The 20,946-nt window shown below is 33.7% G+C and overlaps 3 protein-coding genes across 6 annotated transcripts in view; 2 read left to right on the forward strand and 1 right to left on the reverse strand.

Moving 5' to 3' along the window:
- Positions 1–229, forward strand: part of LOC127854430 (uncharacterized) — a 211,662-nt gene extending 211,433 nt beyond the window's left edge. For all 4 annotated transcript variants that reach the window (XM_052389462.1, XM_052389465.1, XM_052389464.1 and 1 more), the window contains exon 8: positions 158–229. In XM_052389462.1, the coding sequence (XP_052245422.1) occupies positions 158–220 (63 nt within the window). In that variant the 3' untranslated portion in view covers positions 221–229. The remainder of the gene's footprint in view (positions 1–157) is intronic.
- Positions 230–2,897: 2,668 nt separating this feature from the next.
- On the reverse strand, positions 2,898–19,412 carry LOC127854631 (uncharacterized). Its single transcript, XM_052389694.1, has 6 exons — positions 19,046–19,412; positions 18,072–18,162; positions 17,598–17,719; positions 17,212–17,296; positions 15,246–15,382; positions 2,898–2,922 (listed from the first exon to the last, which is right to left on the reverse strand). Exons 1-6 carry the CDS (start codon positions 19,234–19,236, stop codon positions 2,898–2,900), a joined length of 651 nt encoding a protein of 216 aa, XP_052245654.1. The 5' UTR covers positions 19,237–19,412.
- Positions 19,413–20,408: 996 nt separating this feature from the next.
- LOC127854434 (uncharacterized) overlaps positions 20,409–20,946 on the forward strand; it is an 11,544-nt gene continuing 11,006 nt past the window's right edge. Inside the window, exon 1 of the mRNA XM_052389468.1 lies at positions 20,409–20,891. Coding sequence (XP_052245428.1) covers positions 20,701–20,891 — 191 coding nt within the window. The 5' untranslated portion in view covers positions 20,409–20,700. The remainder of the gene's footprint in view (positions 20,892–20,946) is intronic.

Here is a 20,946-nt window from a genome sequence, read left to right on the forward strand (position 1 = left end):
TTTGTTTTTTGTTCGTTCAAAATGTTAACGTACATTTGTGCAAAATTGTATGTATTATGTTTTACTTATATGGATGATTTAAATTGCATAATCAATTTTAAATTTGGTTTTAAATGTAGAGATGTTGCGAAAATCGTGTTTATTTTGGTAATTTCAGAATGGCGGGAAATTCGTCGTGGCCAAAATCCTCCGAAAAGAAGCAAGCTATAATAAAATATGAGCAACATGATGGACTCTGAAGTGTTATTATGAAGCTTACATCCGGGCATCCGTTTGGGCGCATTATGTCATTATATGTGTCTTGTTCTGAGAAAACTGGGCATAGTGCATGTTCGTTAAGTGTCGTCCCAGATTAGCATGTGCAGTCCGCACAGGCTAATCAGGGACGACACTTTCCGCCTAAATTGGATTTTTGCTAAGAAGAGACTTCATTTAAACGAAAAATGTCATAAAAGCGGAAAGTGTCGTCCCTGATTAGCCTGTGCGGACTAAACAGACGACACTTTACGCACATGCATTATGCCCAGTTTTCTCAGAACACGACTCATATGAATGTTGCAAAGGAACTCCTTATTTCCAGTTTTGCAACTAGTATCTACAACTAGCTTATACATTTGGAAAGATTGATAATTTGATCAATTGTATTCATCTTCTCGGACAATTTAAAATTGTATCAAGTGCGTTTTTGACAATGTGTATCAAGTAATAGTGATGAGTTTATGGTTGCGATAAATTTCAATCGACACTCGCATGAATGATTCACACAATTCCGTAATGAAAAGTAGCAAATACGACGAACAACCAATAATAAACATAAATATGTGCATCATTATAATGTTGTGTGGAAAAAGTTCATTGATCTGTTCCGTGGTAGAATTGCCTTTTCTTGCGATGCTATAAGATATGAAGTGTCGGTGTAAATGAAACCCTGCTTATTGTATCTTTCCAATTAGCCCGTGCACTTCACTAAACATTAGTGCTTATTATCAAACTAACTGCATGTTGTCTTTCTTCTAGACTTCCGTTACCTATTGGGTCAGAGATGATGAATATGAGTCGCGTTCTGAGAAAACTGGGCATAATGCTTGTGCGTAAAGTGTCGTCTCAGATTAGCCTGTGCAGTCCGCACAGGCTAATCAGGGACAACGCTTTCCGCTTTTATGGTATTTTTAGTTTCAAGGAAGTCCCTCCTTACCGAAAATCAAGTTTAGGCGGAAAGTGTCGTTCCTGATTAGCCTATGCGGATTGCACAGGCTTATCTGGGACGACACTTTACGCACATGCACTATGCCCAGCTTTCTCAGAACGCTACTCATATGTTTAAATTGAATGTATGGTTCCAAAACGATTAAGGATATCAGTGAGTCAATACACCGAGGAGCAAGTAAGGTAATCCATACTTGGTAGGCCATTAATTAATTAAAATATTATATAGAAACTAATTCGAAAAGATATCCTACTGAGAAATCTATATGTAGGTGTGTAGGTATAAATCAAACTTAATATAGCCGCCACATGCTGCAATGACTTTAAAAAGTCCAAGCAACTGTTTTCAGACATTAATAAGAAACAAAAAAATCTAGGTTTCAAAAATGTTATCATATTGAAGCAATGCTGCAGCAGCAGTTTTATGTGGCTCATTGGACGACCTCAACTCAAAACAAACGGTAGCAGAAACAAACCCGTACCGCAACTAGTTATAATAATAATAATAATAACTTTATTTCACGAAGATAACACATTAAGAAATAGCATATCTTTTTTACAATGTGGTCTTCAAAAAACACAGTATATGTAAATATAACTCAACAATGTCTAGCATACTGCAATCAGCCTTAAAATAATTACAAAAGCATCATATAATGAAAATAATAATACTAATACAAATAATATTAATAATATAAAATAATAGTAATATAATTACACGGTTCACGGCAATGCTTTTACTATAATATTTAGAGGGACTTATTTTTGCAGATTAACGAAATGACAATATTCAAATGTGTGTCACGTATTCGAAAATACAAGAACATTATAAATCCGTGAGTAAAATAACATTCATGAGGTTTATACAATATTATCATTTAAAATGGATACAATTATAAACCTCTACAAACGCAAAACGGTTTTATCAAAGTTAATTCCACTACGAACGATCTTACATATATGTACAATGATATCTGCAAAGCACCGTTCAACGGTAAGGAAGTACGAGCAGTCTTTTGCGATATTTAAAATGCAATTGACAGAGTTTGTCACCATTGAATTCTATTAAAGCTATCATCCTCGTGTATGCAACATAAGCTTCTCAATTTATTAAAATCTCTCAGAACGCAGAACAACGCGTCCTTTATGGTCAAACATCTCCGCAGGGGTTCTACAAGTGTCGATTCTCGGGCCTCTGCTCTTTCGTGTGTAGATTAACGACATAATTGACAATATTAACTCAGACATACGGTTATTTGATGCCGAAACCCGACTGTTCATTATTGTTTATTCTTAGTTTTTGTCCTGGATGTCTCATTTAACCGTTTTCCACATAAAATCAAAGTTAATATGGCTTTTGAAACCAGGATAAAACCAGATCAGCCTGCGAGTAACTCGCTGTCTATTCAGGTTGTATGCTGTTTGCTGCTCACCAGTATCTTAAGGTTGGAAACACCAAAACACCAACAATATTTTTGATTAGATACCATTTATGACAGATGAACAACATAGACTTTTATTTTGTCAAACGACGCCCCATGGTCTGCATCGCATAATTACAGCTCCCGCGAAGAACATTCGTAGCGAATAAGTCAAGATATAACACGTATATTAATACGAAATAAGCGCTAATCACTTTCTTACTGATATAGCTAGAAATTTAGGGGCATTTAAAAATTAAACAAAAGAAATCAAGGGTATAAAACGGCGAAGAATGCCTGTTTCGTCGCGGACGTCGCCATCTTGACTCCCTTTTTATAGTCACGTGATTACCTTTTATGTAGAGTAGAATTCCATTTCGCCACACTTGTACAATCTCCCGCGTTCTCCTCTTTTAAAGCTTCTCTACACAGAAATCTCACAAGATCGTCTGAATTATTAAATATAAGGAAAAGAGTTGGTCAAATCCTTCACGCAAGATTGTGCCCTGAATAATGATCATTTGCAAAAATCACTGTTAGACAGTCCTATTTTCTCATGTGTAGAAATTAAACCTGCTAACCATTTCCTTCTACATTGTGAGCACTACGATCTTCTTCGGAATAACAAACTATTCTTTTGATGTGAATACCTAAAATCCGAGCAAAACAAGACTATAAATATAAATGACCAACGGTAGTATCATTCGCTAGTGATTGCTATTTTGCTTTATCTGTTTACATGTGCTAACATTTTAAACGTACTATGAATATGTTTAAAGAATTGTCGTCATCGTACTATCGCGTTGTCGTATTGTCGTCCTCTGGTTTTTAATGTGTAATCACGATGGTCCTAACGGTATTCCGTATGCTTGGTTGATATATATGTGAAAGTGTTTTCGTTTATGTTGTGTTTTATTGCACAACAAAACCATTAAATTAGAATGCAAATGTATTTGGACCGTGCTCCGTGAAAACGGGGTTTAATGTATGTACGTAAAGTGTCGTCCCATATTAGCCTGTGCAGTACGCACAGGCTATAATCAGGGACGGCACTTTCCGCCGTAACTTAATTTTTGCAAAGAAGAGACTTTCATAATATATATCATAAAAGCGGAAAGTGTCGTCCCTAATTAGCTTGTGTGAACTGCACACGCTAATCTTTACTCTTTTAATTCCGCTTTCGTTTGGTGTATGGTCGTAATATTAACTTGTCAGATAACTACCTTTACGTGAAAAGTATTTCCTTCGTCACTACATTACACTCTTAATTAAAAAAAATGTTGTTAAGTTAAAATATTTGTGATATATGTAAACGGTTTTTAATGTAATTTTCTACATGTGAAGTATATCCCCTGACTAACCGTACCTCTCGCGCGTAATCAAATGATTTATCTATAAGCTTAACCACATGTTCCATAGCTTTTGATACTTCGTTTGTACATAATTAGTTTTTGTTTCAATTTAATTTGGAATAGACACCGATCATGTTTAGGATGTAAATCGTTCTGACTAAATATATAACCTAGCCATGTCTTTATGTATATAACCGAAATGTGTATAAGGCCAACAATAAAAAATGCAACCTATAAATGGATCAGCTTATGGTTGAATGAAAACGTAGTTATAACAACGCCAAAATACACCTGTTGCACTATGTAGAGGTTTTTGTCTGGGTGTTTTTTTCGTTTCATTAAATTTCGATTATTTGAAAGAAAGAATGTAAGACTTCCGTCAAATTGTTTCACTTTAACAGAAGGCATGGGGCGATGATACAAAGTCAACACAATTAGCACGTAACTTCCGGTTTGGTCGTCGTTTTGACGTGTTCAGTCAGTCCGGTAATAATACATTTAAACCTTAATCCTTTATTCGTTTGTGAACCGAAGTCATTACAGCCATATATGAACTGCAAAAATCAAAGCAACGTTGAAGAACTTCCATCTTACTGACAATGTACAAAACATCTCTCCAATAGGTAACATAACCAAGAGACGTAGATAACAGAGACTGGAGACTCACCCATTTTATATAATAAAGCGTGCCGAGTTCTCACCCGTTACGGGATTTCGCGAGACTTGAAGAAAAATATAGATGACGCCATTTTGTTTGCGAAGCGGGTAAAAGCTACAAACTAAAGAGCGAATTTAGAGCGAGTTCTTTGTTGACATTGACTGAATATGTTATTTTTGAATTGCTGGATAATGTTTTCACCAGACCAGTTCAGTAAACAAGGGACATCATTGGAGGTTACGGTAAGAATCGTTACGAACATTACTGCATTTTTACGCTATTCTCGGTAAACACACGTTTTGCTCCAATTGCAGTAAACTTGTGACACATTTATCTAAGAAAATATGACCTAAATATTATTCAATTTGATTTTTGTATTAAAGTACTGATTCGGTTTAATGAATTTACACCTTTTTATAGTGATATTCTGTTAGATAATAAAATTACACCAGATTTTATTTACCCCATTTTGCCGATGCATTTGATTTTCTATTTAAACTACTCATAGTTTAAGCGATTAAAACTTCGAATATAAACTACGGATCACATCATATATGGTTTCATTTTAAAGTGCTGATTGGGTTCTATGTTTGCCCATATTTTCAGTGTGATATTCCATTAAATAATGAAGTTGTGCAAGTTTTAATTTTACCCTATGTTTCGGATACTTGCTTTCAGCCATTTTGGTTTTCCATAAAAAACATGCATATTTCCAGTGACCAAAGCTAAAAAAGGGTGCATTGCATCATATCATAACTTATATTTTTTCAAAGTGCTAATTGTAATTAATTAAGTCACATATTTTCATTGTGATATGCCTTTGAATAAGAAATTGACACCAAATTAAATTTTCCCCATTTTGTTGGTGCATGCGATAAGCCAAAAATTATTTTAATCCAAACTCTTCATAGTTTTAACGACTAAAACTGACAACGTGTTCTATGGATCATACCATCAATGGTATCATTTTAAAGTGCAGACTGAGTTTTAAGGCTGCCCTTATTTTCATTTTGATATTCCTTTCAATAATGAAATTATGCAAGTTTTAATTTGTCCTGTTTTTCAGGTATTTGCATTCAGTCGTTTTGATTTTCCGCAAAAAACCTTGCATATTTTGCGTGACCAAAGCTAAAAAAAGGGTCCATTGCAATATATCATAACTTATATTTTTAAAGAGTGCTAATTGTAAATTATATAGTCCCACATTTTCATTGTGATATTCTTTTGCATAAGAAAATTACAACATATTTTATTTACCCCATTTTGCAGGTGACTTCTTTAAGCCAAAAATTGTTTCAATCCAAACATTTCATAGTTGCAGCGACTAAAACGTCAAATATAAACTATGGATCGCATCAAATATGGTTTCTTTTTTTTTTTGGCATGCCAATTGAGTTTTATGTCTGCCCGAATTTTCATTTTGACATTCCGTTAAAAAATGAAATTCTGCAAGTGGTAATTTATCCTGTTTTTCAGGTATTTGCATACAGCCGTTTCGATTTTCCGAAAAAAAAACTTTATATTTTGAGTGACCAGAGCTAAAAAGGGGTGCATTGCTTCATATAATAACTGATATTTTTCTACAGTGCTGATTGAACTTTATTTAGCTCCTCAGTTTCATAGTGATATTTCTTTGCTTAAGAAAGTTACACCATATTTTATACACCCCATTTTGCAGGTGAATGTTTTAATCCATAAAAAGTTTCCATTCAACTCCTTCATAGTTGTAATCACTAAAACTAAAAACATATACTATGGCCTGTAACATAAACTTAATTATTTTACAGTGCAGATTTAGTTTTATGGCTGCCCATATTTTCATTGTGATATTCCTTTAAATAATGGAATTGTGCATTTTTTAATAGACCCAGTTTTTCAGACATTTTCATTCAGCCTTTTTGATTTTCTGCAACAAAGCTTAAAGACTGTGTTAAAATTGCTTTTTATTTTAAAATAATTATATCCCAATATGATTGAAATTATACAAAAATGAATAAAAAATACATTTGTTACAAAGAAATGGACTCATGCTGGCAATTCAAGGAGAATGATTATGGGAAAATTTTGAATTCAAGCATTTTGATGACAGTTTACAAAGTTTATGGCTAGTATTGAATAGAATTAATGCTCAATTTCAACCTGTGGATGCTAATTACAATAAAGTAATTTAAGTATAATATGAATATGGTTAAATACCTCATTATTATTGATTTCAAAAACAATAAAACTTAGCATATCTCTGTAATTAAAATTATCTGGATTAAATTTAAGTGCACACAATTAGGGATTCCTTTATTCCTTTCTTAACTCTCCCTAATATCCATAAAAACCGATTGTAGGGCATAAGCCCCCCAGGACAACCCCCCCCCCCCCCAATGAAAAAATGAACATTTGAACAATACCCCCCCCCCCCAGTAGAAATGACAGGTAGGATATAAGCCCCCCAGTGCTTATTTTGCATCTGGAAATTTGCCCCGCAGTGCTTATTTTAGAAGTGGACATTTGCCCCCCAGTGCTAATATCATATGTTGTTTCCATTAGACTAGTATATCTCTATATTTGGATTCAGTATTGCTTCATATCTCATAAATATATAATCATAGAAACTTGGATCATTATAATTTGAAATAAAAAAGGTCAGGAAACTCACTTTAATTACCTAATCTTAGGTAAAACAAACATCTTAAAGAATTTTAATTGTTCTTTATTTAATCAATCAAAGGGATTATCAGCTTGTTTAAGGTGTGACATGTGGCTTTGATCATATACTTGTTGATGAAAATTTAAGGCTTCTTTAGTTAATCAATCAAAAGGATTATCAATAATAATTATCATAATTTAGTACAAATAATGATAATTAAAGTAAACACATATAACAACATTTAAAGGCAATTATTTTTGTAGTTACATTGTTTGAGTGATAATTAACAAAAAATAAGTATAAGGGAACTATCACATTTCAAATGATACATTTCATCATGGAAATTATTAAGAGTAATAAATGGGTCTGTGAAATTACTGAAGGATGGGTACTCTTACACCAAAAATAAGTCTCGTAAAGAATCAATACATTGGGAATGTTCCAAGCACAGAAGCGCTTCATGTAAAGGAACCTTGACAACTGATCTTGATGTAAGTATAATAATAAAATACTATTTGTTATCTTTGCTATCATAACTTTTAAAATAGCAATTTACAAAATTAATTCCAGACAGTATTGCATAACTTCACAAATTTAATTATTTGAAGTAAAGGTAAATGTAGCATTTGTAAGCTTGACATAATTAATTCCAAACAGTTATACAAAACTGTACAAAATTAGTTTTTATATAATAAATTAAATGTTTCATTGCTATTATCATTAGTTACAATATTAAATAATTGTTTTAATATTGTCAGGTTACTATGGTCACAATATCCACAACACACAGTCATGATGCTGACCACTTAGCCATAGAAGGTATGAAAGTCAGAGAAGAGATCAAATCCAGTGTCGCCAACAATCGTGGGAACCCAAGTGATAAACTGCTTTAAAGTATGTACAACTGTAATTGCTATTGTATTTTTAATTGCAAAATAAAGATCATTTTTTAACACCGTATATTCTTATTTATCCCTTCCATTCTTTAAGCCTTTTAGTGGTGGTAATTGGAGAAATGGTTTATCATCTCAAAGGTTTTGAGTAATCAGGTGGTGATAATTGGACATGATTATCTGCTCAATCGAGTAATGTCATTGAAAATAAGGCACTGGGGGACAAATGTCCACTTCTAAAATAAGTTTCAGTTTCAGTTTATTGGCAATCAGCAAAGCATATGCCTTTGGCCATTTACAAACACACAAAAAAAGACTTATAGCGCAGACCATCACAAACATCAAATAAGTAAGACAGATATTTCAGAACATAACATAGATAAACATACATATATATATAAGCGATCAGAAGACATGTAAACTATCAAGGGTATTTTGTCGTATACGTAATGCTTCTTTAACATATTTTGCAAGATTATACATACATTTTTTACTCGAAGTTGACATTAACGAATTAAATTTTTGTACTGTAGGCCATGAACATTGACCTAAGAATTTTGATCTTATACAACTGTATCGTGAGCAACATAACATAAAGTGATATTCAGACTCTACTGCATTTTGGTTACATAATTTACACAATCTATTATTTCTTTCTGTATTGTTATACCTTCCTAGTTCTATTTCTAAAATATGAGAACATAACCTTAAACAAGTTAATTGATGTCTAAGTTTATCATTTGATATAACATCCAAATACTTTTCAAAGCAAAATTTAGTTTTATATTTACAATAACTATCTAACTTTGACATTGAATTTACATTATTACTCCACTCTTGAACAAATTGATCTCTAATTCTTGATTTTAATGAATTATAATAATTCACACTGGGATCAAAAAACAATCTAATATCCCGTAAACCTAAATGGTCTATGATAGAATTTATTCTAGTAGCCCAACAAGAAATAGTTATATTGCTATATAGGTCATTATACATTCTATATATAGGTGATTCATTATTTTTCATGATTTTCAACCAAAATTTCATTGCTCTTTCCTTACAAATGACTGACAAAGGAACTCGACCGAGTTCACCATATACAGCATATGTAGGAGTTTGTTTCTTTACACCTAGTATATATTTACAAAACTTAATATGTAATTTATCAACATGTTTATAATTATACACACCCCATACTTCACAACCATATGTCAGTATAGGTACAATCATAGAATCAAATAGGGACAGCTTTGTCTTAATATCTAGGCTAACTTTATCAAAAACATTTAAAAGATTATTGTACGCCCTAAGGGCTTGATCATGCAGTGCTTTAACTGCATTGACCATGTTACCAGTATAAGTAAATTCTATTCCAAGATATACAAAGTTGTCAACAATGTCAATTTTTTCATTATCTATATAGAAGTCAGGATACACAGTTTGCTTTCTTTTTTCAAATACACATATTTTAGTTTTATTTACATTTATTTTTAAACCCCATTTCATAGAATAATGATGTACAGCGTCTATTTGAGACTGTAGACTATGTGGATCCGTTGTGAACAATACAATGTCATCGGCAAATAAAATCATATACATGGACAAAAGTTCGTAATCTTTTTCAGTTAACTCATTAAAATTCATGTTTTCAGTGATATCATTTATGAACAATATGAAAAGAAGAGGAGATAAAGGCTCCCCTTGTTTTAATCCAATTGTTACATTCAAAAAGTCAGACATATTCATATTACTTGACAATTTCACACAGGCTTGCACATTAAAATATATACATTTTATCATATTTGTCATTTTACAGCTAATTCCTGATTGCAAAAATTTGGTCCATAACGCATCTCTAATAACTGTATCAAATGCCCTCTGGTAGTCAATAAAAACACACCATAATTTAGACTTTTTAGACAGAACTTTCTGTATAATAGCATGAAATAAGAAAATAGCATCAGATGTAGAGCGTCCATCTCGAAAACCATATTGAGATTCGTAAAAAAATATGTTCTTGTTCACACCACTTATTAATACGATTCCTTAGAATCAAAGAGAATATTTTTCCTTTGACATTTACTAGTGTGATACCTCTATAATTCGCAGGTATATTTTTGTCACCTTTCTTATATATAGGTACAATAACTCCTTAGGACCATGTCTCAGGATATAAACAGTTATCATAAATATGGTTAAAAATAGTACACAAATAAGGAGATATTACATTGTTAGCATCAATAAAGAAGTCTGATACGTTGTTCTCATAATCACAACTTTTATATCTGTTTAAAGAAGATATTGTTTTTTTAACCTCTTCAACAGGAATTGATCTATCAAGATACTCAATAGTAATTGTTTCATCACGTTCGGCAGAAAATTCATCACTCCTGAACTCACTTTGATTATCATTAGACATATTTTGAAAATAATTTTTAAAATCATCAAGATAAGCGTTAGAATCAAAACCATTTGCATTTCTAAATTTCTTAATATACTTCCAAAATTTGCGGGGAGACGTTTTGCTAATATTAGACATTTTAATTTTTTCTGTGTAAAAATATTTCCTTTTAGCCGATCTCTTTACTGTAATGTATTGTTTTCTAAAATTTAGCAAATATATTTTATTTTCTTGCGACTTAATGTTAGCATATCGTCTCTTCGCGTCACAAAATAACTTTTTTGCATATTTACAATCATCATTAAACCATAATGACTTGCGTTTCTTTTGTCTGGGACGATTATTGTACGTTTTACCATAACATGCGAATGAAATGTCATTTACAGTATCAGAGAAACTTTTCATACATTGATCAATATCATAAACACCATCTAACAATTTCTGGTTTATTTCGTTAAAGACAGTACATTTGTCTTGTAATATGTTTAAAAAATCATCATTTTCTGACGGGTTCCATACAATTTTTTCAAACTCTACATATTCGTTTGGTACATCTGATATACAACAAGAAAGAGAAAATGTCAATGGACAGTGATCAGAATATTCATTAATTGTATCTAGAACACACATATTAGAGATATCATCATAACATTCTATATTAGAAATTACATAATCTACCAGGCTAGAAACTGGTCTATTTCTATACATAGCATTATAAGTACACGAACCCTCATCTTTACGGCCATTTAAAATACAATGATTATTTCCCTTGCAAAGAGATAACAATTTCGATCCATAGTTATTGAACCCATTGTCATGATTTTTACGTGGAGGTAAATCCGCTCCAGACATAACGGACTCAGGTAAATCTACATATCTTTCAAGATTTAGGTCAGTAATATAATCTGGTAAATTGCTCGTGCGACTATTCAGGTCACCTAGTAAAAAGATATTACCTTTATCACAATATTTTCGTATTTCAGTATCTAGGCATTCATAAAAATCAAAATCATACAACACAGATTTTATATTTCTATAAACCGCCGAATCTTCCGGGGGAATATAACAAATGCAAAAATATGCATCTTTATCAGATTGTAAGAACTGTAAGCACTGGGGGGCAAATTTCCAGATGCAAAATAAGCACTGGGGGGCTTATATCCTACCTGTCATTTCTACTGGAGGGGTATTGTCCAAATGTTCATTTTTTCATTGGGGGGGGGGGGGGGGTTGTCCTGGGGGGCTTATGTCTGGATCCCATAAAAACCTCCCAGGCAGATGTCAAATTGACCCCAGTTACTAATGTTGTGTATTATTCCCTACATAACTGCCAATTAATGTCACCTAGTTTGTGGCTTTATGGGTGTTGAAATGACTCTTATCAGGGGATATATCACAAGTTGAGTAGGCACCAGCTCAGTATGGTTTCATATTAACCCTCCCCAATTAAATCTCACTTTGTATTATAAATATAATTTGTTTTTCCGCTTTATTCTCATTCGCAATCATACTTTGTGTAAAGCAGAGTAAACTGTTGAAAGAAAATTATTAAAAAGAATTGTTGGGTTATTCTTTGGAGTTAAAATCGTTGAAGAAAGTGCTTTATTCGAAAAAAGTGCTTCAGTGTTATAAGTTTAGGAAGGATTTAATTCATTGATCATTTGATATAGAGTTTAATTTATAAGGAAGGATTTAATTAATCAGAGACGTAGATAACTACCTACGTCTCTGAATTAATTGATCTATTAATATATAGTTTAATTAATAAATATAGTTATAATACACTCATTTAATACTTAATATAAGAGCTAGATTATTTAATTTGAAAAAAAGGTGAGCAGTGAATATTATATCCAAGAATTGTATTCTCTGCTTATCTCTGTTATCTACGTCTCTGCATAACCCCAAACCGGATCTCCTGTTTGCAGAGTTACATGCAGTCTACTTGATACTTAGCACACATTGTTCAGTGCATGCTGCCTAGGATTTGTAAAATACATTGCAAATGGTATGTTTTGGTATCAAATTGAAGCTATATGTGTAAGCAAAACGAAAAAAAAGCCATGTTTGTGCTCTACTTTTTCTGTTGATGGTTCCCGGCTTTGAAAGTAGGTCATACTATTTGTGCCCAAAATGGCCGCCTCCACATCTGTCAAAACCGGTGTGCCTATTCTAACGTAAATATTTTTAGTTACAACACAAAGAATTTAATGTCATGCATTTAAAAAAAAAAGATTTTGCATTTCTCTTTGCAATGATGTATGATAATATAGTGGCTATACGCTTGATCATGGTAAAAATGATATCGAACTTCAACTATTTTATATGTAATATAGAAGGAAATAAATTGCGCATGCTTAACCAATAGTAACCATTTGGTAATTATGAATTCGGATTTTTTCAGATACCTTACACTCGATAGCCTATAATGCCTCTGGATAAGATCGATTTAGATGAATGCGTTCGACCCAAACTGCACGCTAGAAAAGGGTGCGAGTTCGTACGCTCATCCAAGGCAATGACTAGTAGGTATCACATGTGCTGTTTATTGACTGACAACTAAATTGATGATACGAGCTTATCGGAAGTAGTGGCTAATTCATGTAGGTATATTATTGGAATATTCAGCTGATTAGTTTCAATAATATAACTCGAGACATTCGGCGAGTATGTGTTTTCTTATAGAAAACTTTATTGACGAGGCGCTATTCGCCCCGTAACAGCATAACGAAATTATGTCATGTTTCAAATTTAATTGTGCTTGAAGTAATAAATATTGTAAACGTAACAAAAAGCAAATTGAAAAACAAACTTGTTTATGCCCATGCGCGGAGGAAGTTGCATCGCTATATACAAATTGCCGATATAACATGTGAACCGACTGTTTATGATAACGATTGCGTCTAAACAATCAAACAACACGGCAAATATTACTTTATCAACAGTTTTCAACTAAGGTAATTTATTGAAACACACCGTAAAAACACACAATAAACATATATATTCAATTACACACTTTATATTTATTCTTTACAAATAGTAAATTAACGATGAACGACCAAAGTTAATAACTATGTGCGATCAAGCTAGTAAAGTAAAAGACAAGCGAAACCTTATCAGCCAGTCTCCAGGGAAACATGGCTTAATGCATGCGCGTAAAGTATCGTGCCAGATAAGCTTATGAGGTCTGTATTTTTTCCGATATTCGGAATTTTCGTTTAAAGTAAATCTCTTCTAAACGAAAATAACCTCTAATCGGGAAGTATAGTGCAAGATTAGCCTGTGCGGAATGCACTCGCTAAATTGGGAAGATACTTTGCGAAAATGTAGTTTTCCCAGAAACCGGCTCAAATATGGACATAACATGAAATAGAAATTCGCCGTTGACGGAGACGCTTCGTTTGACTTAAATGTGAAAAGTGATTGGAAAGATTTATGATATAAATAATTGTATCAAAGTTTTAAATACATGTGGACTAGATATATTAGTTTCATATTTGCAAAACTGGAAATCAGGAGTTCTTTTGCAACAGTCATACAATTACATAAGTCGTCTAAATGATGTCAGGATGCAAAATTAATAATAACACTAAAGAGAGTTCAGAGTGTCGCTCATATTGTATCATAATTCGCTTCTTTTCGGAGGATTTTTGACACGACGAATTTGCCGCCATTCTGAAATTTCCAAAATATAAAATTAAACATATCGCGAAATATTAACCTATTATTTACCTTTACAACCAAATCAGAACATAATAAATGCACTTAAAGTGATCAATACAAGTCAAAACTAATACAGAAAACTCGCTCTATTTTTTATTATCGCATAAATGCATGCTTCGACTTTGCACAATTACTAACACCAATTAAAATTCAACTGTGAGGCGACTTGCTCATAACAGCCGCAGCAGCTACTACAATAACAATACCAGTATCTATACACATGTCGGACAATTAAGTATTCAGATACAAAATTTCAGACATTTTATTTGTATAGGGCTTTTGACTCGATATCGATAATTCTCATATCTGTTCAATGATCAACCAAGGAACAGTAAGCCTCCAAGTGTATAGCGCACATGGCGTAAAATTGCATCCGCCTGATTTTTCATTACATCATTATGTTGTACTTAGAAACTGTTAAAGGATCGTATTGTACCCGAGACAAAATCACATGGCAAGCAAAAAACACTTACCAGTACGTGCGACGGTAAGACTACCCAGAATTCCTTGTTGGGGATCATGTCACTCCCGGTGGACTGTTTCCGGAACCTCATGTAGGCGAGCCCGGCCGTCAGGTACAGGACGATTGTGGCGAAGAAACTAAAAGGTCAATGGCAAACGTCTGATAATACTTTCAAAATATTGCAATAATGGAACAATATCACGAATGACAAAGCTGCGTACAGATCACAACCGTCTGTGAATTGCGAATTTATAATATTTACCAGGGTTATATCCGCAAATTACAGTATATTTCCTACGACCTACATCTCTTAAGTTTTCTACATTTTATATAAAATGTATAAAAGGTTTGTTTAATAATGTCAACGATCGACATTTTTTTCTCCATATTTTCCATTTTTATTGTTTTTGGACGATTTAAACCGCAAATTCCTGTAAAAATCTAAAGGCGCACATAGGCAAATCTCCGTTACGATTGTTCTTACATGATCACCAAGATTGTTCCAACACTGATACTCCCGACCGAACCTCCGTTGCTATGATGTCCAGAATGGCAACCGGATGTTGGACCGGAAGCTGTACACTTTCCTGGGCATGCGCAGATGGTGGTTAACGTCATTTCCTATATAAACATTGACCTCATGTAAAACAGAACAGTTTAAATGACATGTTTCGAAAAGTACTTTTAGAGTAGGATATATAAGATTGAATTACATTCAATCCATTTACATCAAAATCTTTAAGGTCGTTTTTGTTTTAAATTAACTGTCTCCCTAATCCGCCTTCCTTTTGGATCAAGAATATTGCTAAATTTCGGAACTTTCAACCAATGCTCACAAAAGATCCTAAAAAGGGTTTGTACAGATATGCATTTTCATTCTGGTTTTAATGCATTTTTAAAGACGCATTATTTTAGATGAAGGCTACTTAATTCGAGTAATTTGTCTGGCATACGCAAAAAAACTTAAATACGTGATAACAAATTAAAGTCAATATTATTTATTTACTAAATTTTACTTACATCACAAAGTCGAATAGATCCGTTTCGATAACAAATATATTGAAGTATTTTTATTTTGGCATTTTTCAACCGAAAAAAATACTACTAATTTACTAAAATGATGTGAGAAGCATTTTCGAAACATCTACCCCAAAAGGGTTTGACATTATGCAAGATATGTGTAACTGCAATAAAATAGTGTATAAGTATCAAAAGCAGTTGTGTGATATCTATCCGATTTCCCTTAAAGGATTTAATTTTGTGAAACCAAGTAAATTTTAATGCAATGGTAATTGCATCCAAAACTATCATTTTCAAGCCGCCTTCATTCAATATATTCCTTTACTATTGCTGTAATCTTTATTTAACTATGCCCGTCCAAAATGAAACTGGAGATAGAACATATATATACTTAAAAGCAATATAAACGTATCAAGCTAGTCTCCCAGGTTACGGGCAGGTATGTCCAAGACGCAATTTAAGTAAAAATTTAAACAAAGGCCAGAGACGCACTATACATCTCTAAATGAGATCTACCTCCCTATTCAGTTTCAAGTTAATACCTAGTTTTAGTTTGCAACATATACATCGGGTCCCATTTAAGTTCAGACAATCTACAAAGATCAATAATTATCAAAATAGGGAAGCACGAGTTCGGATTCTTATGCCGTGCATATCTCTTCAATGAGATCCACTTAATCTCTATTAAGTTTCAAGTCTCAGTTTTCGAGAATTGCTTCAGATTAACTTAAAGCTAAAAAATAACAAAGGGCAATAGGTCTTTTTTATTATAGTGTCACCCCTTTTGAAAGGGACAGCCAGTTTTGACTTATGAGACACTTTTTGCATGTATACCATGTACCTCCCAACTCCTATCACTATGCCAGGCACCAGGCGGATAGAAGTCGGTAACCATTTATTTTTAACGCTCGCGGCTCACGAACCGGCCATATCGGAACAAGTCCCATGACAAACGTCCATCCTTCGACAAACGCTCCCCACAGGGCTCGAACCTTCGACCTCCTGATCCCGTGGCGGACGCCTTATCATATAGGCCACGGCGACCGGTTTACATTAAATGGCAATAATTCCAAAGTATCTGTTGGGATTGACTTGTTATTGATATTTGCCTCCATTAAATGGTAATTTACTTTTTCTGACAGTTTGTGGACGATCTGATGGTAGAATTGAAGTGCGGAAACCAAAAAGTTCGCTTTGGCTGACAGACTGTACGGTAAGCATATGCCTATCTTAGGGGGCATTAAACTTGATGTAGAATTGATTCGTTACGCGTTACACGTTGTAACAATCTGTAAAACCGATGCCGTTATGACAATGTACACTGTACAATGGATTCATCAGGTCAATTAATTCTGCCAATTACAAACATTATGATAAAACCAAAGTTATTGGTCTCTTTCCTCTGACGGTCAATAATGTTATTTACTTACGAACTGACCCGCCCCTTGCTCCCCGTTGGGCACGAATATAGGATCACACGCCGTCGGGTCACAGATCAGATTGACCATTGTTAGCCTAGGGAATGCATAATGCAAATACCGGTAGTGATAATTATAATACAAATAATACCGGTAATAATAATTATAATAATACTTATATTACTACTACTAATATTTATAAAAACTCATCATCATGATAATAATCATCACCTTATTCTTCATCATCATTGTCGTCGTCGCAGTCAAAATCCTAGTCAGCAGCAGCAGAATTATCTCAACATAAGTGCTGCCAAGAACAAGTCTACCGTCCGAATAAAAAGCAGCATGTAAGTAAACTTGACGTTAATTGTCCACGACAAAACAAAACAACACATTACTTGAGCACACCTTCCCCGGAAGTGTAGGCGACGACAACGTGATCGCCGTCATAATTGAAGGACGTCCTCCCGGCGTCTCCAATCTGCTGCGACTGCGCCTTGTTCTCGTCTAGAACGCACGCCTGAAACCACGCGGGTTGATGTCGGGGTCAGGGGTCAGTTAAATAGTATTGAGACATGTGTTTCTTTTTTTGGAATACTAGTTGTTTTATCAGCCGATACATCATGAATCGGGAATTTTTATGACGCAGTAAATATAAAAAAGGAATGACCTATTGGCGTGTTTCAACATTTATTAGAAAACAAAGTTGTTTTTTTCCGCTGATAAACAGTTATGCACATATGAGTTTGATTCCTACATGCTTTCATAATTTGTTTGCAAATGATACGTTTGTTACTTCTTAATTTAAAGGCGCTCTACATATTTCGATTAGGAAAGAAAAGCATGATACATTGACCGCCCTGGATACAGACCGCCGCGTCTTGACATTCTACTTCCGTAAAGGAGCCGCAAGGGCTGTATGAGTAATAGTAGCCCTCTTCCGGCACCAGAACGTCCTTGAACCTGCAAGAGGAAGTGAGTGATTGGGTTATTGATTGGGTAATTTGTTGTGTTATACATTATAATGCTTGACGGATAGGCGCAAGGGTGGATGGACAGACAGACAGACAGAAGAAGGATTTATTAAATCTATCTTCTTGCGCGGTTGATCGGCTGACCGATTGACTGATCGTTTTCTTCAAACTTTTAACTTATTTGCTGATTGGCTGTTAATTGAATGATTGATTGGTGTATTATTTATAAATCGGTCTGAATGAATATCTTAAAGAAGCACAGGCAGATTTCGGATTCACCGGCAGAATAGCGAATGACTGCCTGATGCATTGACTGACTGACATATGGATTATTGACCGACTGACTGGTTATGACTGACTGATTAATAATTGACAGTCTGATTTATAATCGACAATATGTCTTTAATGCGTTATTGACTAACTAAAGTGTATTGCATGCTTTACTTACTGACCGTTTTTGACTATATGTATAAGTGAAGATAAAATAAGTGAAATACTGTTCGCAACTTATTTTGACTACGCTTCTGATTATTGGCCAACCGATGTCCCTATTGACACACAAACTACATACCGTTTTGTGTAGAACGGTTACGTCTAAGGAGCCATGATACTGTATTGTTTATTTATAAGTAAGTTTTTTAATCAAAAACGCATATTATTTCAGAATGAATTTTATAGGATACTAGATCTTAGCAAGTTCTCCCCTTAATACAAAAATATAAAATAAACTTTTAAAACAAACTAGTGTCATGTTGATCAAAATTACCAAGCAAAGACCTGATATAAATTGAGAGCTGAATGGTTGAATAAACCATGTTGTGAATTTTTTCTGTCAATGGATTATAATGATGCTAAAAACGGAAACAAGTTACATCGGTTGCCCACTGGGACCACTAAGGCTGGATAAGTCAACATCGCCACTTCCGTCGTCCATAGTACACGAACACGGCGACTTCAGCTCGCAGTTCAGTGGCGGTGGCGGCTGGGATGCCGTCTGCGACGAAAGCGTTGCTATGGTTATGACGAATGAGAAACACGTGATTCTCGCGAAATTGATGTTCATGGCTACTGTCAGGAAATATATTTATGTCCAGCAAATGCCTACTTGATAAAAAATATTGCACATTAATTATCCAACAATGAGTTACAGGAAAGGTCAACTTTCTTTACCACTCTATTCCGCTTTTGTTTTAGTGTATAGTCATTATATTTACTTGCCAGCAAACTACCTTCAAGTAAAAAGTAACTACATTACTTTCTTTGTAATTTTAGAAACTTTAACGTCCAATGTTTGCAATAATTATTCACGGTTTAGAATGCGATGTACCCATTTTTCAAGTAGATCACATGTCTATCTCAAACCCACTCACACTTTATCAATAACTTTATGTACACGCGAAGCACAATCGCTCGATAACATTTGATGAACCATGAGTACACTCATTTATGAAATACATTTCTCTGCAGCTGTATGCGACATACGTAAAATTTAACGCTAAGTTAACTTGTTTTAAGCACACTTTACCGTCCTGCCTTTTTCTAAAACTTGACTACTTTTTTACAAATTGAAATAAATGAAGTATACGGATATTGGTGATGTCATAATATATAGTATGAGGTAAACTGTATGACCTTTTTATTGAAAAGTATATATTAAACTTTGCCTTTAACTTTATTTTGTATTATTATTGTTTTATATACTATATACATCATTAAATATGCACTATAAAAATCTTAAGCGTGAAATAAACTTTGCTATTTTAATATTTTGGCTTTGCCTACAATGTTACATTTTTTGTATTTTTTCCTCAAGACGGTCTAAATATAATAAATATATAATATAATAACGGATAATCATGTTAAACAAGATAATGGTCGTCAACGTACATTAGTTATTGAGGCACGAACTCATTCTCTCTTTGAGACACGATGTCCCCAGTTAGGATTAAAAGCTTTTTTGGTATGCCTGTTTCATCACATGTCTGCATAATTGCAGATATGATTTTCAAGATAAAATGTAACGCATCATCTTTTTATGACATGTAATAATGGTAAGGAATGGTTAGGTTGTATATTATAATATATTGTGTGAGGCATATATACATCCAACACATTATCGGTGTCTTTTCCAAATGAACTTGAAAAAAATATGCAAACTAAAGTTATCAAAAGTTATGAAAAATGTGGCTACGGGTATAGATAAAGTTTTTGATAACGCGTGACTAATCTGGGATAGTCATGTTATGAAATTCAAAAATTGGAACAGAACAAATTAAATCGTTAGAAATAATCACACAAATTGGACGTTAATATTTCCAACCATAACAAAGAGTGTAATTTAGTGTAGAAGGAAATAATTTTCACGCGATTGTTTATACCGGCAAGTTTATGAGACGACCGTACGATAAATCAAAAACGAAATAGAAAGAATAAAGCACTTTGAGATTACGTGTCAATTCATTGGAGATAATTAATGTGAAATATTTATATCAAGTAGGTATATGCTAGACATCACCTGAAAGTTGTCATGAACACAAGAATTGATAGGGTCACGTGGTTTTCATTGGTCGTCACCATGTCAACACTTTCGTCTGAAACATTTTCCCAGCCGTCGCCGGAAATCGACTGCCAGCTGCTTACGCCGTGTTCTTGTTCTATGAGCGACGGAAGTGGCGATATCGACCTGACCAGCCTCAGCGGTTCTAATGGGCAGCCAAAGTAACAAGCTTTGAAACTAATTATTCTCATCATTATTTATTTTAACTTTAGCTTA

Source organism: Dreissena polymorpha, chromosome 13, assembly GCF_020536995.1.
Source record: "Dreissena polymorpha isolate Duluth1 chromosome 13, UMN_Dpol_1.0, whole genome shotgun sequence".
Lineage (NCBI taxonomy): Eukaryota > Metazoa > Mollusca > Bivalvia > Myida > Dreissenidae > Dreissena > Dreissena polymorpha.